Source organism: Bison bison, unplaced genomic scaffold (assembly GCF_000754665.1).
Source record: "Bison bison bison isolate TAMUID 2011002044 unplaced genomic scaffold, Bison_UMD1.0 scf7180017864483, whole genome shotgun sequence".
Lineage (NCBI taxonomy): Eukaryota > Metazoa > Chordata > Mammalia > Artiodactyla > Bovidae > Bison > Bison bison.
Window position 1 is genome coordinate 89,493 of NW_011495043.1, and position 25,752 is coordinate 115,244.

A 25,752-nucleotide genomic window follows, 5' to 3' on the forward strand; every position below is an offset into this window, starting at 1 on the left:
GGAAGGCGGCCCGGGCCCCGGGGGCGGCGGCTACAGGGCCAGGCCCGACGCCATCATCCGCACCAAGGACTCGATCGCGGCTGGCGCCAGCTTCTTGAGCGCGCCGGCGGCCGTGCGGGACTGGCGGCAGTGCCTGCAGGCTTGCTGCCTCGAGCCGCACTGCTCCGTGGCCGTGGTGGAGCTGCCCCGGCGGCCCGCGCCCCCGGCCACCGCGCTCGGCTGCTACCTCTTCAACTGCACCTGGCGAGGACGCAGCGTCTGCAAGTTCGCGCTGCACCGAGGTTACAGCAGCTACAGCCTCAGCCGCTCCCCAGAGGGCGAGCAGGAAGGCCTGGAAGCCGGCGCCCCGGCCCTCACCCGGGCCTCGCCTCGCCTGGGTAAGCACGCCACCCGAGGCCCGGGCCTGGTCGCTTGGGCCCTGCTGTCGCTGCCCTTGTACCTGTTGGTGGCTGCGTCTGGGAGACCTGCCTAGGCAGGACCACTGGGCCCTCCTCAGTCAAGTCAGAAATGAAACATCCGGCTTTGATGTCTCAGTCCTAGGGATGTTTTTTGAGAAACCCCTAGTAGATTGGGTGGAAGCGGGCACGGTGGACTGCTTCTGGAATTTTTCTTAACTTAGGGAGGAATACTGATCTGAAAAGATTCACAGAAATTTGATTTAATGGAAGAGAAAATTTCAGGGGGGAAAGTCTATTTTAGTCTCAGAGGTTCTTATAAGGTATGGTCTGTGTCAAGTAATTACAAGAATAAAATCTAATTAGATGCCAGATTGCTCATAGCAATCACCCTTATTTCTTAGCTTGGCTCTCAGGATTCATGATTCCACCTAAAGTTGCTTTCATCAGACAAAATTCAGAAGGGAATAGGTCAGGTTATTTTGAAGTGGGTCTAACTATTTCCTATGAACTATGATTCTCTTTTTTAAGGAGTGGGGAGAAAAGGAACTCAATTAATTGAAAATAAAATTTAAAGCACCTCTCTTTTGAAGAGGAGCTAAAAAAGATGCTTTTTGCTTGATGGTTTTTATTCTGGGGATGATCAGAATGAGAATTAAGACCTAAACAGGAGGCAAAAAAAAAAAAAAGTGGCAGGTGGAGATAAGGTCTCAGGAAATAAAACCTTGATTGGGCCTGCTTGTGTTCAGCTGAGTATGATTGATTGCACTCTGTTGCTGTTTGCTTTATGATGACGCAAAAGTGAAATCATAACAAGACTAGAGGGGCATAGCCTCAGCCACTTTGGAAATCTGGAGTCTCCATGATCTTTAGGTCCAAAGAGAATGGTCTGGAAATCTGTGTCCACAATGGCCCACCTCCCTTCCCACCTCCAGTGGAATAAACATCCAAGGTCACCTGAGATTTCTAGGCCTTAAGGCACACACTGCAAAGGACTCCAAAGTTTTCTCCCTTAAGTGGAGGCGGGAGGCACTTTCACCTACATCCCTGAGCCCACCCATGGCTGTTTCACACACAGCTTTCCTCTGCCCAAGCAGGGATTCAAAAATAAATCCCAGCACCAATGAAACAAAATCCCTTTCCCTTCTCACTGCACAATTGGAGAAAACCAGCATTGTCAAATGGAGCTTTCTTATAAGCCAGTGGAAACAGGAAAGTGGAAACAAGGAAAGAATATATCTGCCATGGGGGGTGGAGGGGACTTTAGTTTATTGTAGAAGTTTCTGAATCCTTTTTTCTTCTACTTCCTTTTCTGACCTTCCTTTCTCTGGGCGGGGGCAGGGGGAAGTTTGTCTAGTAATTCACTTTGGAGATGCTCAAGGGTACACCCAGATGACCACTGGGCTTGGTCCTTATTCAGGAAAAGAGCTGCTCTGCTCACAAGTTCTTTGGATCCCGGGAATATGGACACATGGAAGGGTGCTGCTTGGCCCAAATGCCCTCATTCTGTCTGCAGAGAGGGCAAAGGTCTCCTCATTCTGTCTGCAGAGAGGGCAAAGGTCTCCTCATTCTGTCTGCAGAGAGGGCAAAGGTCTCCTCATTCTGTCTGCAGAGAGGGCAAAGGTCTCCTCATTCTGTCTGCAGAGAGGGCAAAGGTCTCCTCATTCTGTCTGCAGAGAGGGCAAAGGTCTCCTCATTCTGTCTGCAGAGAGGGCAAAGGTCTCCTCATTCTGTCTGCAGAGAGGGCAAAGGTCTCCTCATTCTGTCTGCAGAGAGGGCAAAGGTCTCCTCATTCTGTCTGCAGAGAGGGCAAAGGTCTCCTCATTCTGTCTGCAGAGAGGGCAAAGGTCTCCTCATTCTGTCTGCAGAGAGGGCAAAGGTCTCGTGTTTTTCCTGCCTAGATCCTTAACCTCCTGAAGTTCCCTGTGCTTCTGAGACTAAGTGGTTCCTTCATGAATGTTTTTTGTTTTTCTGAAGCTGTGAGCACATGTAGTTTAAGGCTAAAGGAGCATGAAAATGGTTTAGAAATTTACAGAAAATGTTTTAGGGTCCATTTGAGGGTGAATACAAGGATTATGAAAAAAGGGCAGGGGGCCAGGTGGAATTGCACAGTTCACATTTTTAGCGGACCCCATCAGCCCTGTTTGTTGTTATAGCAGACCCCATCAGCCCTGTTCTTTGTGGACATTTATTGAGTTTGATAAGTGGCACTGCTATAAGCTCCTTAGACACATGAACTCACTCTGTCCTCACAAATCTGTCCTTTCCAAATCTAGGTTCTCTCATAATCTCCAGGGTACTCGAAGCCTTGGTGAGAGAAAGTAACCTGTCCAAAGGTATCATAGAACCTGCTTTGTGGAGCTATGCATTGTAAGTTGTGAGCTGTGCTGTGTGAGTTGTGAACTGTGTTGTGTGAGTTATGACCTGTGTTCTGTGGAGCTGTGAGCTGTGTTATGTGAGCTGTGAGCTGAGTTATATGAGTCGTGAGCTGTGCTCTGTGAGTTGTGGAGCTGTATTCTGGGGCAACTTGAATGCTTTCTCCAACAGCATCAGGACACCTGGAAGCAGAGATGCCCTCAGTTGAGTTTCCAGGGTGAGACTGACTAAGCAGCTACCTGGGATGATGGGAGAAGGTGGGAAGGAGTGGAGAATGCTGGAGAGAGAGGTGTGCTGAATTGACGCAGTCTTCCTGCAGTCGTGTGCAAAGGGCAGGGCAGGGGGCTTGCGGTCCTGAGTCCTGAATTTGAGAGCCGGCTCTTCTCCGTGAGGTTCCCTGCTCATCCTCCTAGGACTTGAGTGCTGGCCTTGCCTCCCAGCTGGGCTGTCATGAGGATCAAGGGTGGACATGCTTTGTGAATTAGAAAGGCGGTTCCCACGTACCTGATGTCACTATGGGACCTTGGCTGTATTGTGTGGCTGACTGGAGGACCTGGGGGTCTGTGTTTTCTGATGAAAGTGAGGAGCAGCAGGAAGGAGGCAGTGGAGCGGTTAGGACCTCAGAGGACCCAGAGAATACAGTCTCCAAGAGCTCAAGGGCCAGCACCCTTATGCTCTTTCCACTGGATATTCGGCCTGAAAACCAGAATCTCTGGGCAAACGTTGGGTAATCTGAGAAGTCAGGCTTGCATCTGTATTAGGGAAAGTCAGTGTTGGACAGAGCTCTGCCATCCCCTCTGTAAACCCATGCATAGTCACCCCCGGCCTTTCTCTCATCTACTCCAAGGGCAAAGGAAAGAACTGACCTGGGAATGTTCAAAGCTCATCCCTCCGTGAGTGCCTGACCTATTGCATATTTCTCACATTTTCAACCTCTCCCTTTTGTGTTATAAATAAATATCACAAAGGAGTTGCAAATAATTATGTAATACTATTGAGATAACCAGTGGGAATACATTGAGACCTGCAACTCTGATCACACAGAAATTCCAAATGGGTTAAAGAATTAAATAATTTGTTTAAAAATTAGGCCGTAGGTTACTCCATACATAGAAGATTTGAAGAAAATAAATTTCACTATTATACATCTGGGGGGAAGATAACTTTCTAATCAATTAAAGAGATCATAAAGAGAAAGGATGTAGTATACACATGTTTTTACAAACTTCATTATGTCAAGAAACAAAAGAAATTGCAAATAGAAGTCTGGGAAGGTATGAGACCAGTGTATTTATTATATTAATAGCAAGCTTATGTGAATCAGGAGCTTCTCTGGTAGCTCAGCTGATAAAGAATCCTTCTGCAATGCAGGAGACCTGGTTCTGTGAATTAGTAAGAAAAACAAAAAGAAGTAGGTAAAGCATATGAATACAGCTTCCAGAAGAGGATATTTAATTGATAAACATGGAAAAATGTTCATCCTTAGAAGTAATCAGAAAAACTCATTTAATACCAGGTTACTGTTCCCAAGTGGCACCAGTGGTAAAGAACCCGCCTGCCAATGCAGGAGACCTTAGAGACTCTTTCAGTCCCTGGGTCAGGAAGATCCCCTGGAGGAGGGCATGGCAACCCACTCCAGTATTCTTGCCTGGAGAATCCCATGGACAGAGGAGCCTGGCAGAGTACAAGTCCATAGGGTCACAAAGAGTCGGACACAACTAAAGTGACTTAGGACACACACATGCACTGTTGTTACACTGGCAATAATAAGTTTACTGAAGTTACATTGATGTGCATGTGGTGAACTTATAATCATACATGGTCACTGAAAGTGTACGTTGAAATGTCTCTTTTGGAAATCAATCAAGAAAGACATCAGAGAACGTTAAAATATTCATTCTCCTGAGATATGTTTTAAGGAAAATGATCCATGCTAAAGAAAAGTATGAGCAAAAAAATTATTGTGGCATTATGTATGATGGTGAAGAAAATTGGTAACAAAGTAATGTCCAGTAGTAGAGGCTAGGGACTTAAAGTGACAACTGTGAAGCTTATACAGTGACACAAGCAATGGTAGGATATATGAATAAATATCAATAAGTAAGAATACATCAATAAGTTGGGTTAAATTCAGGATGTAACTTTATATTTACTGTAACTAGCATACATGTGAGTGCTCCCAAAATATACTGGGTTAAGTAGAGCCTTTCAGTTAGACAGATCTGAGCTGACATCTCAAGTGACAAATTCATCACTTGTGTGGTCTTAGGCAACTAACTTAGCCAATCTGACCTAGTTTCCTCAAAGACTTGTGAAAACTGGGTGAATTTATGGCTCAAAAATGCTTCATGTGATGCCTGGTACAAAGAAATCACCCAGTAAACAGTTCAGTTCAGTCACTCAGTCGTGTCTGGCTCTTTGCGACCCCATGAATCACAGCACGCCAGGCCTCCCTGTCCATCACAAACTCCCGGAGTTCACTCAGACTCACGTCCATCGAGTCAGTGATGCCATCCAGCCATCTCACCCTCTGTCGTCCCCTTCTCCTCTTGCCCCCAATCCCTCCCAGCATCAGAGTCTTTTCCAATGAGTCAACTCTTCACATGAGGTGGCCAAAGTACTGAAGTTTCACCTTCAGCATCATTCCTTCCAAAGAAATCCCAGGGCTGATCTCCTTCAGAATGGACTGGTTGGATCTCCTTGCAGCCCAAGGGACTCTCAAGAGTCTTCTCCAACACCACAGTTCAAAAGCATCAATTCTTCGGTGCTCAGCTTTCTTCACAGTCCAACTCTCACATCCATACATGACCACTGGAAAAACCATAGCCTTGACTAGACGGACCTTTGTTGGCAAAGTAATGTCTCTGCTTTTCAATATGCTATCTAGTTGGTCATAACTTTTCTTCCAAGGAGTAAGCATCTTTTAATTTCATGGCTGCAATCACCATCTGCAGTGATTTTGGAGCCCAAAAAAGTAAAGTCTGACACTATTTCCACTGTTTCCCCATCTATTTCCCATGAAGTGATGGGACCAGATGCCATGATCTTCGTTTTCTGAATGTTGAGCTTTAAGACAACTTTTTTCACTTTCTTCTTTCACTTTCATCAAGAGGCTTTTTAGTTCCTCTTCAGTTTCTGCCATAAGGGTGGTGTCATCTGTTACTTATTATTGGGTTTCCCTGGTGGCTCAGTGGTAAAGAATCTGCCTGCAATGCACAAGACCCGGGTTCGATCCCTAGGTGGGGAAGATACTCTGGAGAATGGAATGGCTGCCCACTCCAGTATTCCTGCTTGGGAAATCCCGTGGACAGAGGAGCCTGGCAGGCTATGGTCCATGGGGTGGTAAAGAGTTGGACGTGACTGACCAGCTAAACACCGCCATCACCAACATTAATTGCTATTATCAGCAGCTCAGATGGGGAAAGACGAACAATAGACATCAAAAATGAAAACAATCATATTGGGGTTGTAAATAACTTTTTCCTGACATGTTGCAATTAAGAAAAGAAAAAAGTTCACAAAAGCAAACAAACAGAAAAATCAAGATGGATTTTGACCTTTAATATCTAGGGCTCTTCTCTTAGTCTGGCTGGCCCCACTTCCACATCCTCAGCCTTGGCTATTGGTGCCCACGCAATAAGACCCAGATTCCTCTTTCTTGTCAATAAGGCATTGCTCAGAGCAACATATAGAAAATCAGAGTAGTTAATATACCTCTCTGCATAAAGTGCCCCCTTGATATGCTCCATCAAGATGGATATGAGTTTTATTTCATCTCTGTGGATCATACCAAATATGCTTAATCTTCAAAAGAAATCAGTGTTTCCAGAGTACTTCACATTGGCTTATTACATTTTTATAACAAAAACTCAAAGTGACATTTAAGCTTGTTGTTCATCGAGTCAAATTTTTTTGAGTGACGGCACACTCCTTTCTCTCTTTGTTGTCATTTGTTTATTTTTGAAGACCTGTTTCTGGCTTAAGTCGCCTAAGCCAAATCGCTTTGGGTTGCTTTATTTTTAAGATTTTATTTACTTACATGTTTATTTATGGTCGTATTAGTTCTTCACCACTGCATGCGGGCTTTCTCTAGTTTCAGTGCACGGGCCTCCCATTACAGTGGCTTCTCTTGTTGCAGAGCTCAGGCTCTCTGGCTCTAGGGCTCAGTAGTTGCGGTGTATGAGCTTAGTTGCCCCACTGCTTGTGGGATCTTAGTTTCCAGACTAGGGATCGAACCCATGTCCCCTTCCATGGCAAGCAGATTTTTTAACCACGGGACCACCAGGGAAGTCCCAGCTCTGACTTATTTTTAAATACATTATACAGTGTAATTTGCCTGGACTTAAACTGGACTTAAATCTATTATTTCTGATACAACGACCAATTTAGAGGATATGGAGATTTCACTGTGTTCATAAACCATATCTTTAAGCTTCCCTAAAGAAAAGTAAATGACTACAGTGACTTTTTTTTTCTTCCAGGAGGGCCAGGACTAGTTTTATAACATGTGCAGTATTTCCAAGCTTATCTGATTTTTCCATCTTAAATATTTTTGGGTAAACCTTTCAGGGCCTAGGACTTCCCTGGCAGTCCAGGGGTTAGGATTCTGCTCTTCTTCCACTTCCGCAATGGGCGAGTGTTCAATCTCGGTTGGGAAACTAAGATCCCACAAGCTTTCCAGCAAGGCATAAAAGATTCCAGAATTGTAATGTAAACCATTGCGTGGAAAGTGATGAACCTTTCAGAGGCAAAGGAAAGTTCTCTATAAAACTAAAAGAGGGCCTATTAGTAAAGCAGTTGTCATCTCTCTGCTTCCCTGAGAGAAGCAGAATAAAGTCATCAGGCACTGGCTCTTTGCTCAAGGGGTAAAAAACAGACCAATTGTCTTCTAAGACAGGGGTTGCTTATGTGGCATAATTTGATTACTCATTGTTTTAAATGACTGTAAAAATGGGACTCATTTTCTCAATAGGAATATGTACCCTTTGGCAACAGCAAATGTGCTGATTCCTTGTGTTAGTCGCTGAGTCATGTTCAGCTTTTTGTGATCCCATGGATTGCTGCATGCCATCCATGCTTGCAATGGTGGGATGTCCTCCACCATCTCCTGGAGTTTGCTCAAACTAATGTCCATTGAGTCAGTGTTACTATCTAACCATCTCATCCTCTGCTGTCCCCTTCTCCTCCTGCCCTCAACCTTTCCTAGCATCAGGGTCTTTTTCAATGAGTCAGCTCTTTGCATCAGGTGGCCAAAATATTGGAGCTTCAGCTTCTGCATCAGTCCTTCCAATGATCAATCAAGGCTGATTTTCTTTCAGGTTTACTGGTTTGATCTCCTTGCAGTCTGAGAAAATAATAGGATTACTGCTAGCTTCAACTGTCAGGCTGTTGCAGAAACCAGTACTCAAGAAACCAAGCACCACACTTGGAGAGTTGGAGAACTCAGGTTTATTAAGCCAGCGGGCCCAGAGGAGTTAACACTCTAAGCTCTGAGCCCCGAACAAAGGGATTACAGAGTTTTTATAGACAGACTGTAGTGAGCAACACTAGCTGTTAATAGGCTGGTTTAAACTAAGGGGTTTCTCATGTGGGGGAACAGTGGTCACGATGAGGAGGGGGATGCCTGACCTGAACAGGCATGGTTAAGCAGGTTTACAGGGGCTGAGTGATTGCAAAGAGCAGAACAAGGGTGAGCGAGATAAGCTCCAATTCCTAGTATTGCAAGTCCCCACTTTCTGAGACTATGTGACCTATGTGATCTAGACTTTGCAAGGGGCAAGCTGAGTTACAGAGGCAGGAGAAGGAGGGTATGTAAAACTTTAACTTTTCATCTTCAAGGCAGTGGGTATCTGGATTGGCCCTTAGAAGTTTGCTTGAGGGGCAACTTCAGCTGTGCAGAAGGAGAGCACTGTCTTAACAACATCATTCAAAATAAGTTAAGGAAGTCCAGCCCAAAATTCAGATCAAGTTTTGGTGCTAGAGGAGGAAGGAGATAGTGGAATAGTGGATGCCAAGAAGGATGTATTACAAAAGCCTGCAGAGTTATTTCTTCCCAGCTAAATTACTAAGTTTTGGGGACTTCCCTGGTGGCCAAGATATGGGGATATGGGTTCGAACCCTGGTTTAGGAACTAAGATCCCACATGCCTCATGGCTAAAAAACCAAAACATGAAACGAAAGAAATACTATAATAAATTCAATGAAGACTTTAACAATGGTCCACATCAAAATAGAAATTACTAAGCTTCATCAAAATATATGTGCATTTGCATAAGTTTACTAATAGGATGCTTAAATCACGTAAAATATCCACAATTCTGCTCTTAAGAATGTTTTCTGTATCTGATGGCTTCTATCAACCATCCCTGGAGTGGCTGTCCATCATGTTTAATATTTAGTGGACACAGTGAGAATTACTATGAAGGAGAAAAGCTAAATATCAATACACACTTGTTTGCTATTAATATTTTAGGGTATCTCAAATTCTGTATCAGCTTCCCTTAGAAAAACTAGTAAGAAGCTGTGAATCTCTTCTGTTTTCCTAGAAGAAAATTGGATTCCAAGAATTTCTATGTGAATTTTATGTGAATCCAAGAACTTGCCTTAACTTTCCAGATTTAATTTATTGCAATGAAAATAAGAAAATAACTTTCAGTTGCTATACATCCTCTTGGCAAAAATACCTCTCATAATAAATGAGAAAAAATAGGGAATCATTTCTCCTATGAATTATTTCTTTTCTTTCACAGAAAAGGACGAGCCTCCACTCAGCAAGGCTGGGCAGGATGTGGTTTTGCATCTGCCCACAGATGGCGTGATTCTGGACGGCCGAGAAAGCACAGATGACCACGCCATCGTCCAGTATGAGTGGACACTACTGCAAGGTGACCCGACAGTGGACATGAAGGTAATTCATGTTGTAATAAAGAAAACTAATGTTTCAGCAAAGTGATCTTTCTACTTACAGTCCTTGAATGTCTATAAATTGGTAGCAGTGTGGAGAAAGCATAAAAATGATTGTTGAAAAGGTGTCTTGTTATATGAATTTACTTTTCTTCTGAGTAAACAGTGATCCTGACCATGTGTTTTGTTCTTATTTTATTTTTTTGGCCACACTGTTCAGCTTGTGGGATCTCAGCTTCCCAACCAGGGATAGAACCCAGGCCCTTGGCAGTGAGTGCATGGAGTCCTCAGCTCTGGACCACCAGGGAAGACCCTGGCCATGTGTTTTAAAGCTTACCTTCATTCTTGCTTTTTTGTCAACTTCTCCAGAGCACATAAAACCTTCAAGGAGAAAGACTCATGCTTTGTTTTATTGACTCGGATTAAAAAATGTTTTTAAAACATTTAAGAAATGTTAAAAGCATTATATATTTTCCTTTCTTCTTTGTTTCAGTTCACAGCCCAAGTAGAAAATATGAAGAATACAAAAGAGCATAGAGAGGAAAATAACAACAAAATGAACTTACTGTTCACATGATCCAGAAAGCAAGCTTCTCACTTAGCATTAGGCCTACCTGAGTTAGTTGAGTTAATTAAGTGAGGGGAGTTTGACATTAAGCCCTCCTATCAAGTGCTCCTCACTGATTTTCATAAGGCTTACCTGGGCTGGAATTGCAGCTGATGGGAATGAGCCTCTTGTCCAGTGCCTACCTACACTCAATTAAGATGTAACTGACATGCAACATTATATCAGTTTCAGATGTAGGACATCATGACTTGATATACGTATATATTGTGAAATGATCATCATAGTAAGTCTAGTTAACATCTGTCACCACACAAAGTTACAATTTTTTTTCTTGTGGTAACAACTGTTATGATTTACTCTCTTCAGTTCAGTTCAGTTCAGTTTAGTTCAGCCCCTCAGTCGTGTCCGACTCTTTGCAACCCCATGAATTGCAGCACGCCAGGCCTCCCTGTCCATCACCATCTCCCAGAGTTCACTCAAACTCATGTCCATCGAGTAGGTGATGCCATCCAGCCATCTCATCCTCTGTTGTCCCCTTCTCCTCCTGCCCCCAATCCCTCCCAGCATCAGAGTCTTTTCCAATGAGTCAACTCTTTGCATGAGGTAGCCAAAGTACTGGAGTTTCAGCTTTAGCATTATTCCTTCCAAAGAACACCCAGGGCTGATCTCCTTCAGAATGGACTGGTTGGATCTCCTTGCAGTCCAAGGGACTCTCAAGAGTCTTCTCCAACACCACAGTTCAAAAGCATCAATTCTTCGGCACTCAGCTTTCTTCACAGTCCAACTCTCACATCCATACATGACCACTGGAAAAACCATAGCCTTGACTAGATGGACCTTTGTTAGCAACTTTCAAATAAGAGACAGTGTTATTGACTGAAATCACCATGCTGTACATTACATCCCATGGCTTATTTATTTTATAACTGGAAATTTGTACCTTTTGACTCCTTTCACCCAGTCCTGCCCCCTGCCTCTGGCAACCACCAGTCTGTTCGCTATATCTCTGAGCTTGGTTTAGGGTTTTTTGTTTGTTTGTTTTAGATTCCATGTAAGTGTGAGATCATACAGTATTTAATTTTTCTGTCTGGTTTATTTCACTGACCATAATGACCTCAAGGACCCTCCATGTTGTTGCTAATGGCAAGATTTCCTTCTTTTTGTACACCGAATTTTCATTATGCTCTTATCAGTTGATGGACGTTTAGGCTGTTTCCATATCTTGGCTATTGTAATAACACAGCAGTGAACATGGGGTGCATATATCCTTTTTAAATTTTATTTATTTTATTTTTGGCTGCTCTGGGTCTTCCTTGCTGTGCACGGGCTTTCTTTAGTTGTGGCAAGCAGGGGCTACTCTCTAGTTTCAGTGCAAGGGTGCTCATTGCAGGGGCTTCTCTTGTTGTGGAGCACAGGCTCTAGAGTACCTGGCTTCAGTAGTTGCAGTATGGGCTCAGTTTGTGGCCGCATGGCACATGGAGTCTTCCTGGACCAAGGATTGAACCCGTGTCCCCTGCATGGCAGGCAGATTCTTAACCACTGGACCACAAGGGAAGTCTTATTTGTCTTTTCAAGTTAGTGTTTCTGTTTCCTTCAGATAAATACCCAAACGTTGAATTGCTGTATAAACAGAGTCTTCAGTTGTTAGGAAAGTAGCTTTGTATTAACCCTGCTGGGCCTCTTTGTAGATAAGAGTATTTCCTGGCTTAGGCAGATAAACTTCCTCCAATCACTCCAATCAGAGAAGGTGGAGAAAAATCTGTGTTGGTTTGCCAGGGCTACCATAGCAGAATACCACAGACTGGATGCCTGAAACAATGTATTTCTCACAGTCCTAGAGGCTGAAAGTCCAAGGTCAAGGTGTCAGCAGGTCTGCTATCTTCTAAGGCCTCTCTCCTTGGCTTGCAGGTGGCTGTCTTCTTCTTCTTACATCTTCACAGGCTCTTCCCACTGTGAGGAAATACTGATTTCTCTTCTCTTGGGATGAAAATAAGAACAGTAATCAGCTAGTCCCTTAAGACTGATTTAAGCACGTTGATTTATCCAAAGACTATACAGTCTTAGAATTGGACCAGACCTTCGACCAGCATCTTACCCAGTCTCCTATCCATACAAGAGGCCCTGCTTTCACCTCCCTTCTAGTGGTCATCCAGCCTGCCTGGTATTTCCAGAGATGAAAGCTCACTAGTTCGCGTCATGTCCTATGACATCTTTAATCAGCTCTCATTACTGGGCCAATACATGTGCCTCCCTGTTACTTCTATGCAACTATGTTGGGTCTTCCTTTTGGAAAAGCACTGAACACATCTTTTTAGTCTATGCAGCAGCAATTAAAGTTCATTTTTTTTTGTTTTTGTTTTTTTAATGAACGTCACCACTGAAAATGGTCTTCTCAGAACTCAACACTCTCAGTTCTTGCAATGTTCCTCATATGAATTGGCTCTTAGACTGTCTACCATCCAGCCTTTTTTAGATTTTCTCAGGTTCATTCATGCCCCTCTTAAAATCTGAACCCCCTAATTGAAACCCATACTTAAACTGTGGTTCTTCTTAACAGACTATTACCTCCTGTGATCCAGACATTGTCTCACTTCTATTAATGAAGATTCATTTACATAAACTATTTTAGTATCTGCTTCTCACTATAGGTTCCTGTTGAGCTTTCCATCAGAAACTACAAATATGCATGCTGAGTCATGTCCATCCATCCCTTTGTGATACCACAGACTGTAACCCGCCAGGCTCCTCTGTCCATGGGATTTTCCAAGCAAGTGCTAGAGTGGGTTGCCATTTCCTCCTCCAGGGTAGGTTAATGTTGAGCTTTCCATTAGAAGGAACATCTAAAGCCTGCTTCATCTTTCCACACAAATAGCCATCTTGAGGTCTCCCCCATTCTGTGTTTGTGTAATTGATTTATTGAACCTGACTGCAAGGCCATATGTTTATCCTTTTTATACTTAAGTGTAGTTTTCAGCTACAACAGAAATAATTTTTGAACTTTGAGTATCATCCATTATATTGGGCTTGGCTGAGTCCCTTCACTGTTCACCTGAAACTGTCACATTGTTAACTGGCTATATATCCCAATACAAAATTTAAAGTTAAAAAAAAAAATTTTGTTTGGGTTTTTCTGTAAGATACTAAACCTGATGAAAAACTCAAATGAACATTTTGCCAACCCAGTGTTTATTATTCCTCTGTGCATTGTGTCAGCTGCAAAATTAATATATTTTTACTGAATTTCTGAAAATTAAGATTGATAAATCTTAAGCCTTAAAGAGGGCTTCTCCGGTAGCTCAGACAGTAAAGAATCCAGCACCAGCAGCAGCAGTGCAGGAGACCCACGTTCAGTCCCTGGGTCAGGAAGATCCCCTGGATGAAGGAAGGACAACTCACTCCCACATTCTTGCCTGGAGAATTCCATGGACCGACTATGGGGTCGCAGAATCGTACACAACTGAGCGACTAACACTTTCACTTTTACTTTCAAGATTGATCAGAAAAGGTGCATGAACAAGCCACTGATCAGACCTCTATGAGAGTTCCCTTCAGGTGGACGCTGACTATTAACTGGCACTCATGGATATATTTGGTCAAGCAATTGCAAATCTGTCTCTATGATCACCTAGATTTTCACAGTTGCTATGAAAAGCTTTATTCTGTAGATTATGAATTGTGTGTATGAATGCCAAATAAAAATAATGCTTATGATTCCGTATTAAATTTACTGAAGGTGTTTATAAAGAAGTAACAAAATTAGGCATTTAAGGCTGACTAAAGAGGAAAATGTGTGGGGCTTCCCTGGCAGTCCAGTGGTTAAGACTCTGCACTTCCACTGCAGGAGGTGGGGATTCCATCTCTGGTCAGAAGAACTAAGGAAAGAAAAAAGAGGAAATTGTGGACCAATTCCCTAGCCAAGTTATAACAGTGATAGCACATAGACTTAAGACTATAAAGCCACCATCTAGCAACAAAGCCTGCAATAGAGGAGCTATTTGCTCTCAAATTGCAACTGTCTTATAGTGGTTATTTATAATTATTTATAAATAATTTATATATAAAATATTATACATATAAATATATATTGTATATACTATAATATATATAAATATATATTCGTGAGACATTCATGAATGCCCTCAAAGGTAACTCAACTCTCATTGGTCAGGCTTTCCACTGAGTGCCTATCCCAACCCCTTCTTGAGCCCTCCCCTCTCTTCACTATCTGCAGAATTCTCACCCCCTTTCTCATCTTCCATAGTACAATAGTCAACCCTCGCTTTGTTTCGCAATACTTTAAGACCAGTTTCTAGGACCTATCCTTTCACATCCAAATCACCCATTTAGGTCTCCAAAAAACAAAAATAAATGAGGTTCTCCATCTTAAGAAGAATTATGCTGCCACCTTAATTATGATAAAATTAATAGCTAACCTTATTTTAGCATCTGGTGTGTGTCCAGTATTGTTCTCAGCACTTTAAATGGACTAAGTATAAGGAAAAGCTCATATTCTTATGGAAAAGCTCATATGGTTTCCTCATTTATGAAGAAAATGAGTAAGAGAGATGACTGGCCATGACCAAGAGGATCTGTTTGTTTTGTTTTGTGCTTTGGCTGACCCATGCGGCTTTCAGGATCTTAGTTCCCTGACCAGGGATTAGACCCAGGCCACAGCAGTGAACGTGCCAAGCCCTAGCCGCCAGACCACTAGGGAATTCCAAGAGGTTTCCGACTTTAAAGTTACATATTTTCTGCTTTCTAACAGGATATTCTACATCCGTTTAACTGAATATTATTCTGTAACACATTCTTAAATGTAAGAAGACACTTTTTTCAGATAGTCCATTATATGTTGCTGAGTTTCATGATTATTTAATGTAATACGTTAAATTTGAAGTCAGAATGTAAAATATGATATAGAATATGACAATGTTCAGGGAGATTTGAAATTCATAAATCTGTAGATTGATTTCCACTCATCAGATGTGGAAAATTGAGCTAAACTGTCTTAAAATACCATGCGTGAAAGTGTTAGTTGCTTAGTCATGTCTGACTCTTTGTGACTCCACGGACTGTAGCCCGCCAGGCTCCTCTGTCCATGGGGATTCTTCAGGAAGAATGCTGGAGTGGGTTGCCATTCTCTTCTCCAGGGAATCTTCCCCACCCGTGCCTCCTGCATTGCAGGTGGAGCCACAGGAAGCCTACTAAAGGATGGATGTTGTTTACACTAATAACTTCATTATTAACTTAAAACCAATTGCACACTGGTGTGTCTGCTATAAATAATTAATTTTTACAAACATATAGGTGTATTATCTACTTTGAAACATGTTTGGGAAGTGGAAATAATAATTACACCAGGACCACAGAGATAAACTGAGACTGTCTTGAGCAAACAGATACATGGGTCCCTCTTAATAAAACTCAAGTTTCATGAGACTGAATGATTAGTCTCCTAATTAATCTCATTTTTAGATCCCCTTAAATGGATTAAAATAGGATTTTTAAAACTGAGGCTTAGAGAAAATGTTTTCTGGTAAAGGAACATAATAGAAAGAAGAATATTGACTTTTTGTCCTAGGGGAAAGAGAACACAAAATAAATGTCAAATTTCAAATTGTCTTCTGTCTTACGTAGATGTTTTGTGGTTTACCCCTCCTCAGTAAGATTGCCTGGAAAATAATCTGGGTCAATACTGAAAATGACCATAAAAGGAAAGAATCATATATGTTAAGGAGAATATTTAAAAACATATTAAAAGACTTTCTAAACATTTAGTTAGCAGAGTTTTCAAGGCAGCCTGGGTTGTTTAACCAATACACAAAGTTCCAGAGAACCCATGTGATCTTTGAAGAGTAAAGGCTATTAATAACTATATCTGTCTTCTGTTTTTCAATTATGTTTGTTGATAACAGGTCAAGAAAATATATAAAATCTATACTATCACAGCAGAATTTATAAGGATTATGAAAGATTTCTTTAAAATTATTTTCAATGAGGGACAGAGTAAAGAGTGGATAGGGATTTCAGTCATTTGTAGGCTACCAGGATTTCTCCCCCTTCCTCTTTCCCTCCCCTCCCTCCTCTCTTCCTTCTTCCATTTCTTCTTCCTTCTGTCCTTCCTCTTCCTTCTTATCTTTCTTAAAAAATTTTCCCTTTATCTCCTGAAGCCTAGAACTATACTTTGTGCTCACTAGGATGCTAACACTCGCTAATTGATTGGCTCCTTTAAAAAAAAAATGATTGACTATTTTGCTAACCTTTCAAAAAACTTCCCTTTTAACCCTCAAATTTTTATCATCCTTCCTAGCAAGATCAGCATTGTTCCACACTCTGGCCTCACACTGATGTTAGGAAGGGCCGCTAAGAGCTATCTAACAATTACTTTGTATCTCATCAAAGTAGATCCTAGACACATATCACCTATTGTTTTTTCTTGGCTACTGGACAATATCTAGTCTTCATGAAACAAACTGTAAATCCCTTTAATAAAAGTTATCCTAGATATTCTAGACCATGGGGTAGGGGTAGAGGAGCGAAGGGGAGTAAACTGTTTCTAAATTTTAAAAAGAGAAATGATATTAATAAATAACTGAGAAAGCTTCCTATCACATTTCAAATATTTCTTTCCTCCCTCAGTGAGTCAGTTTAACAGTGAATGAAAGAGAAATTCTAACACAGCCTCTGCTTGGCTTTGGTTTTTGAATCCTCGATTCACCACTTCCCTGTGCCAGATGGGATAACAAAAGCCCTCTTTCAAGGTATTATCGTTGCATGAACAGGGACACCCTTCCATGGCCCAAGACTGGGCTCTTGTCTAACACTTGGGCACAAATGTTCCAAGGAGACACAGGTGCTGACAGAGTAAGAGAACTCACTGGAAAGGGGCACCTGGGTGGAGAACAGCAGGATAAGGGGACCCATGAGAACTGCTCTGCCACTTGGCTCACAGTCTTGGCCTTTACGGTGATGGGATTAGTTTCCAGGTTGTCTCTGGCCAATCATTCTGACTCAGGGTCCTTCCTGGTAGCACAGGGATTTCTCAGCCAAGATGGATTCCAGCGAGAAGGATTCTGGGAGGTTGGTAGGACATAGTGGTAAAGAACCTGCCTGCCAATGCAGGAGACATAAAGAGACACTGCAACCCCCCTAGTATTGTTGCCTGGAGAATCCCATGGACAGAGGAGTATGGCAGGCTGCCGTCTGTGGGGTCACACAGAGTTGGAGACAACTGAAGTGACAGCATACACACACACACACACACACACATGGTAGGACATATGGACTGGCATCTACTCTCTCCTTCTGACCCTTGCTGAATTCTTTCAGTTGGAGGTAGTTCAATAGGTTCCACGTTCCTTACTACTGTAGGGCAACTCATGCAAGTGATTATTGTCGAACATGGCCAGAGTGAGTGGGCGGTTTCAGTCAGTGGTTCTCCTAACATTATTACTGTGATGAAAGGATGAAATGCAAATGCAAATAAGACCCCTGGAACAGTGAGCAGCACAGAGTAAACAGTCAAAAAGCGTGTTATTCTATTTATTCTGAGATCATCTTTTCTTCGATGGTATCCACATGGTCTCTGGTAATCCTGTCTTGTACCCAGACAGATTATGTTCATGCCTGGGTAATGTTCTCTTAGAGATTCTCCCAAGGAACCCCAAATACTTACTCCCTGTGTTCAACAGTGCCCAGAAGGCCTTTAACAGGGAACAAAACCTCATACCTCCAGTGCCTGTGGAGGAAATCCTCCGAACTCTGGTCTTGAGGTATGAGATAGATGGACGCCCCACCTCATGTCCCCCACCCCCACCCCCCTACACACACACCCAGGGTGAGCATTGGAGTTTGTTCCCTGTGGACAGAAACTCCAAAATATCATAGAGGGACCATCGAGAGAGGAGGCTGGGCCCCTGCCCAGATAAAAGATTAGAGACCACATATTACATATTTCTCATTCTTGAAATCAAGGAGACCCTCCCAACTAGAAAGCTCCTTGGAGGTCAAAAGGGGAGTGATGTCAAATCTACCCATAGACCTCTTCGGTGGAATCCATCTTGCCTGAGAGATGTGCGTGCATGCATGGGAGGGTCCTGAAATATTCCTAATATGGATTCTCAACCAGGCAAATCAAAATGATCAGCCAAAGGACACCCAAATGAAAAAATATCCCATAAAAGTGATTCAAACTGCCACTAGGTCGTGACTCTCTCTCTGACTGCCATGTGTCCATCCACATGTACTGTATTCTTTTTCCTCCTAATAAACACTTGTTTCACTACTTTCTGTCTTTGTGGGAATTCTTTTCTGTCAAGCCAAAGGGCCAGGGCCTTGACCCTGACCTCTGGTCTAGTGTCTAGGATTCAGCTCTCACTGCTGTGCCCCAACCTCAGTCTCTAGAACCAAAGCCCTTGATTGCAGGCAGAGGCCACCCCAGATCAGTCAAAACAGTATGGTTTTTTTTTTCCCCCTTTTGGAGATACAGGATAATGTGTTTATTTCAGAATTACTTAAATTTAGTAACCTTAACCAACAGTGAGTTTGAAAGAAACAGTGACACTTTTGTAAGTAAGTCCCATTCAGGCCCCTTTTGTATTGACCCAAGGAAAGTTATAGTTCCACTGATTCATTTCCTGGGGATCACCAGTTTTGCACTGGTTTCCAGACACTCTCTGCTTCACACCCACACACACCCCTCTGGAGATCCAAGAATAATATGTTTCTTTTGGAATTAATTAACAGATTTGGTAAGTTTAGAAGCAACAATGGCACTTTTATAAGTCCCACACAGTCCCCTTTTGTAATCACCCAAGGAAACAGAGTTCCACTGATTCATTTGAGGACCATCATTTTTCCACTGGTTTCTGGACAGTGCTTTTTCCTCTCTCTCTCTCTCTCTTTTTTTTTTTTCCTAAACAGGACTTTTTTAAAAGTGCAGTTTCTTTTTTTTTTTTTTAAGACATTTATTTTATTTATGGGCTACTCTTCCTTGTGGTGCTTGGGCTTCTTATTGCGGTGGCTTCTCTTGTTGCTGAGCATGGGCTCTAGCATGTGCGGGCTTCAGTCGTTGATGTGTGTTCTCAGGAGTTGCACTCTGCAGGCTCTAGACATGAGCTTAGTAGTTGTGGCACACGGGCCAAGTTGCTCTGAGACACACAGAATCTCTCCAGACCAGGAATTGAACTCATGTCCCTTGTATTGGCCCTGGAGAAGGGAATGGCAATCCACTCCAGTATTCTTGCTTGGAGAATCCCATGTACTGAGGAGCCTGGCAGTCTACAGTCCATGGGGTTGCAAAGAGTTGGATACGACTGAGTGACTAAGCACCCTTGCACTGGTAGGCAGATTCTTAACCACTGGATCATCAAGGAAGCTGCCCAAAAGTGTGGGTTTTGACACTGAAAAACCAGAGAATAGTGGTTTCCTTGCCTGGAGAATCCCAGGGACAGGGGGGCCACACAGAGTTGGACACGACTGAAGCGACTTAGCAGCAGCAGCAGGGGGTGATAGCAAAGGCAGAAGGGGAGACAGAGAAGCAAAAAAAACCCACCATGTGTCAGGGCACCAGAACAGATATGGACCTCAGCAAAATTTCACCTACATTACTGCCTCTCAGCTATTTTATTCACCTTAAAATTTTAATGAAGGACAAAAAAAGTTACAGCAGCCCACGGGGCATTTTTGAGACACAGAAGATTATCAAGGCTGCAAATTTCCGAAGAAACATCTGGGGATAAGTTGGTGCACATGTATGAGTAGTCTGTGGTGGTTTTAAGGATTTCTTTGTATCTTGTTTCAAGAATGAAGGGTGATGTCAGTCAGTAAAAGAAAAACACAACCTACCCCCCAAACCACAGCAAATTCTAGGATTTACTGTTCCACTTAAAAAGGAAGATACATGAGAGCATAATAGATGAGTAATTCATACCTGTTTTGTTTCAAAGTTAACCTGGAACCTTGAGGTAGACTAATCTTTAGGCATGAATTTTTTTTACACAGTAGCTCAAAGCCTTCAATATTTAACTGCTTTTTTTTCTTTAAGAAAAAATACTTGTTAGAAAAGGTTTAAAAATAATCTCCCTGGGGAAAAAATAGGTATTACCTCATGAAAAATAAACTGAGTAAGCTGAGTTGTGAAAGCTCTACTCCAATAGCAGCGGGAGCTTTGAAGTCTCTTTCCTAGTCGGGAACACTAAATTTACAGAACAATAGGCTTCTGGCATCACTGGGCTTCCAGGTCCTCTTGCATTTAAACCTGACTTCCTGTCACTCTTCTTTCATAGGTCCTGGCATTTCCATTTTTGTGTCGGTAGTGGGGTGAGGATAGGGGTCGGGGAGAGCTTTTAGAGGTTTTAAAGGACTGTGTGTGTGTGTGTGTGTGTGTAAGGAGTATCTGACCTTTTTAGATCACAACAGGCAGCTGCTTTGTGCATGAGCTGTGGGTCACGTCTTTCTAAGAAATGATTCTTGGAATAAGAATGCAGAAGGCTTTAAATGTTGGCAAAGTTGCAGGATATAAAATCAACACACAGAAATCCCTTGCATTTCTATACACTAACAATGAGAAAATAGAAAGAGAAATTAAGGAAACAATTCCATTCACCATTGCAACGAAAAGAATAAAATACTTAGGAGTATATCTACCTAAATAAACAAAAGACCTATAATAGAAAACTATAAAACACTGGTGAAAGAAATCAAAGAGTACACAAATAGATGGAGAAATATACCATGTTCGTGGATTGGAAGAATCAATATAGTGAAAATGAGTATACTACCCAAAGCAATCTATAGATTCAAAGCAGTCCCTATCAAACTACCAATAGTATTTTTCAGAGAACTAGAACAAATAATTTCACAATTTGTATGGAAATACAAAAAACCTCAAATATCCAAAGCAATCTTGAGAAAGAAGAATGGAACTGGAGGAATCAACCTGCCTGACTTCAGGCTCTACTACAAAGCCACAGTCATCAGGACAGTATGGTACTGGCACAAAGACAGAAATATAGATCAATGGAACAAAATAGAAAGCCCAGAGATAAATCCACGCACCTATGGTTACCTTATCTTCGACAAAGGAGGCAAGAATATACAATGGAGAAAAGACAATCTCTTTAACAAGTGCTGGGAAAACCGGTCAACGACTTGTAAAAAAATGAAACTAGAACACTTTCTAACACCATACACAAAAATAAACTCAAAATGGATTAAAAATCTAAACGTAAGCCCAGAAACTATAGAACTCCTAGAGGAAGACATAGGCAAAACACTCTCCAACATAAATCACAGCAGGATTCTCTGACCCACCTCCCAGAATATTGGAAATAAAGGCAAAAGTAAACAAATGGGACCTAATTAAACTTAAAAGCTTCTGCACAACAAAGGAAACTATAAGCAAGGTGAAAAGACAGCCTTCAGAATGAGAGAAAATAATAGCAAATGAAGCAACTGACAAAGAATTAATCTCAAAAATATACAAGCAACTACTGCAGCTCAATTCCAGAAAAATAAATGACCCAATCAAAAAATGGGCCAAAGAATTAAACAGACATTTCTCCAAAGAAGACATACAGATGGCTAACAAACACATGAAAAAATGCTCAACATCACTCATTATCAGAGAAATGCAAATCAAAACCACAATGAGGTACCATTTCACACCAGTCAGAAGGGCTGCTATCCAAAAGTCTGCAAGCAATAAATGCTGGAGAGGGTGTGGAGAAAAGGGAACCCTCTTACACTGATGGTGGGAATACAAACTAGTACAGCCACTATGGAGAACAGTGTGGAGATTCCTTGAAAAATTGGAAATAGAACTACCATACAACCCAGCAATCCCACTGCTGGGCATACACACCAAGGAAACCAGAATTGAAAGAGACACGTGTACCCCAATGTCCATCGCAGCACTGTTTATAATAGCCAGGACATGGAAGCAACCTAGATGTCCATCAGCAGATGAATGGATAAGAAAGTTGTGGTACATAGACACAATGGAATATTACTCAGCCATTAAAAAGAATACATTTGAATCAGTTCTAATGAGGTGGATGAAACTGGAGCCTATTATACACAGTGAAGTAAGCCAGAAAGAAAAACACCAATACAGTATACTAATGTATATATATGCAATTTAGAAAATGGTAATGGTAACCCTGTATGCGAGACAGCAAAAGAGACACAGATGTATAGAACAGTCTTTTGGACTCTGTGGGAGAGGGCAAGGGTGGGATGGTTTGAGAGAATGGCATTGAAACATGTATATTATCATATGTGAAACGAATCACTAGTCCAGGTTCAATGCATGATACAGGGTGCTCGGGGCTGGTGCACTGGGATGACCCAGAGGGATGGGATGGGGAGGGAGGTGGGAGGCTCAGGATGGGGAACACATGTATACCTGTGGCAGAGTCATGTCAATGTATGGCAAAACCAATACAATATTGTAAAATAATTAGCCTCCAATTAAATAAATTTATATTAAAAGAAAAAAAAGCTCTGCTAACTCGGAGATAGGATTCTACAGTGACTACGAGCATGGAATTTGGAATCATATGCTGTGTTTTGCTGTCCTTAGTTGCTCAGTCATGTCCAACTCTTTGTGACACCACGGACTGTAGCCCACCAGGCTCCTCTGTCCATGAGGATTCTCCAGGCAAGAATACTGGAGTGGGTGGCCATGCCCTCCTCCAGGGGATCTTCCCAACCCAGGGATCAAACCCAGGTCTCCCACATTGCAGGCGAATTCTTTACCATCTGAGCCACCAGGGAAGCCCAAGAATACTGGAGTGGGTAGCCTATACCTTCTCCAGGGGATCTTCTCAACCCAGGGATCAAGCCCACATTTCCTGCATCTCCTGCATTGGCAGGCAGACCCTTTATTTTGGGCTACACTGGGTCTTCATGGCTGCACAAGGGCTTTCTGTAGTTGTGGCAAGTGAAGCCTACTCTTCGTTTTGGTGCCCAGGCTTCTCACTGCAGTGGCTTCTCTCATCTTAGAGCATGGGCTCTAGGGCACATGGACTGCAGTAGTCACGGCATGAGGGCTCACTTGCCCCGTGACAAGTAGAATCTTCCCAGACCAGGGATTGAACCTGTGTACCTTGCATTGACAGGAAGATTCTTAACCACTGGACCACCAGAGACATCCCCATTTCCTCTATTTCTATGTCTACATATGTTTCTACACACTGTTAGCAACTAAGTTTGCTCAACCCCTTGGATTTTATATGCTGCTTCTTCGTGCCTCTAGCCCTTCTTCCTAAGTTTGTAAGAAGATGATTATTCTCTGATTGGGCTGAGATAGAGGCAAAGAGTCAGACACGACTGAGCAGCTAACACTTTCACTACTCTTTTTTTGACTAGGAAAATACAGAAAATTGAGTTCATTTTGCTTCTTTTATGAAATTTTGGGTCATGTCTGTGATGAAAAGTAAATAGAAAAAGGAACACGTAACTAAAGAACAGAACCTAAGCATGTTCACCTGAATTATCTAGACAATTGTATTAATAATAGCAGTTTATGTTCTGGCCTCTGTTGGTCAGTTTAGCTGCCCCCATGTCTCCTTCAGCCTGTGTGTGTGCTGGGAGATGGCATTGGATTACAACAAGGATCTTAATGGCCTTCAAACCACTAACAGAGTTCTCTGTTTTGCAAGTTGATAAGAGGCAGAAAGCTAGCATGCCTTTGCATTCATTGGTTCAATGGAATTTCTTACTGAAATATTTTGTATGACATCTTGTCACTACTTATGACAATTTGCCCATTGCCTTACATACTTTAAAAGCAACTGTCGGGGGTGAGGGGAATAGAGAGGTAGTACTCGTTTTGTAACCAAGTGTTGTCCTAATAATCATGTATGTATATATGTGTGGTATATAAAGAAATGCAAATGTATGTTCCTTGCCACTAAATTACTATTTTAGGGAGGTGCAGTAGAGCCAGAATAACAGATTGAGTTATAAATTGATTTTAGCCAGAGGCTAACCATCAAAGCCTCTGTTACTATAGAACAGATCCTGGGCAGAGATTAGAAGTTCTTTGTTTTATTAAAGGTAATGTAACTTTCAAGTTACAAATTGGGTGTGTTGTGGTTCTTCCCAGTGGCTAAGACGCTGAGCTTCCAATGCACATGGGTGTGGTTCGATTCCTGGTTAGGGAATCCCAGACGCCCTGGGGCTTGGCCAAAAACAAACAAAAATTGGATATGCTGCATATACATCTGTGTGTATGTGTGTATGTGTGTAAATCCTTCCCAGTGTCATAAATGTGAGGAGACGTCTAGAAATGCCTGGATGCTTGGAGGGAAATCATCTATCTCACAGTTCTATATATTCTTATATTGATGCTGAAGAAAGATAGCATTTGTTAGCTAAAAAACTAAACTATAAAGGACCAGGGAATTAAAAGTACAGATTACTTTGTATAAAATAAATAAGCTACAAAGATGTATTGTACAGCACAGAGAATATAGCAATATTTTATAGTAACTATAAATGGAGTAGTTATTGACTCACTGTGTTATACACTTGAAATTTATCTAATATTGTACATCAACTATACCTCAATTAAAAAAAAAAAAAGCGCATGTCAAGCTATGTTACAAAGGAAAGTGAAGTGACTCAGTCATGTCTGACTCTTTGTGACCCCATGAACTGTAGCCTACCACGCTTCTCCGTCCATGGGATTTTCCAGGCAAGACTACTGGAGTGGGTTGCCATTTCCTTCTCCAGGGGACCTTCCCGACCCAGGGATCAAACCCGGGTCTCCTGCATTGTAGGCAGACGCTTTACCGTCTGAGCCACCAGGGAAGTCTTTCTTGGTGGCCCAATAATTAAAACTCTGCATTCCCAATGCAGGGCATTCAATCCCTGGTTAGGGAACTAAGATCACTAATGCAAAAAAAAAAAAAAAGCTTAAAAAAATAATCAAATCAAATTAGTGTTTTGCCTTTTACGGCTTAAAAACCTGAAAAAGTTTTCTGCATCCAAGAAATAAAACCACAGAGGGAAAAACCAATGTGAAATGAGGAAATCCAAAAGTCAAAGTGTTTGCTTCCTTTTCTCTCTGGGTCTGAGAGACAAGGTGAAACAGCAAACTCTTTAAACAGATTGCTGCACAAGAAAGGGCAAGAAGCCTTTTGTAGAAGAATTTTCACAGGAGACTAACAGGATCTTGCTGACTTCTGCAGTTATCAAACTAAATCTCACACAAAGCTCTTGGTATTAAGTTCCTGTACTTAGTTTCCGCTCACAGAGGAAAGGCCTGCAGGTGTGGACCGGTGCCAATTGCAAAGCCTTCTTCGGAGGCCCTTCAGGCAAGATCCAGTCTCTGCCAGCTGTTGTCAGCATCTACCTTTTCTGTTGGTGTCCAAACCCAGCGGTTCTCAGAGCTTTCCCAGGGAGACAGTCAATTGTCATCATGCCCACGGGTAGCTGAGCTGCAAAATCTGACATACCTGTCCTTCCCCTCTAAGCAGATTTTTCAAACTCTATTTATCTGAA

At 42.2% G+C, this 25,752-nt stretch overlaps 1 protein-coding gene across 1 annotated transcript in view; it reads left to right on the top strand.

Annotated features, from left to right (window-relative positions):
- LRP11 (low density lipoprotein receptor-related protein 11) overlaps positions 1 to 25,752 on the top strand; it is a 76,982-nt gene that overhangs the window by 21,770 nt on the left and 29,460 nt on the right. The window contains exons 2-3 of the mRNA XM_010862565.1: positions 6 to 377; positions 9,521 to 9,678. Of these exons, the coding sequence (XP_010860867.1) occupies positions 6 to 377; positions 9,521 to 9,678 (530 nt within the window). The remainder of the gene's footprint in view (positions 1 to 5; positions 378 to 9,520; positions 9,679 to 25,752) is intronic.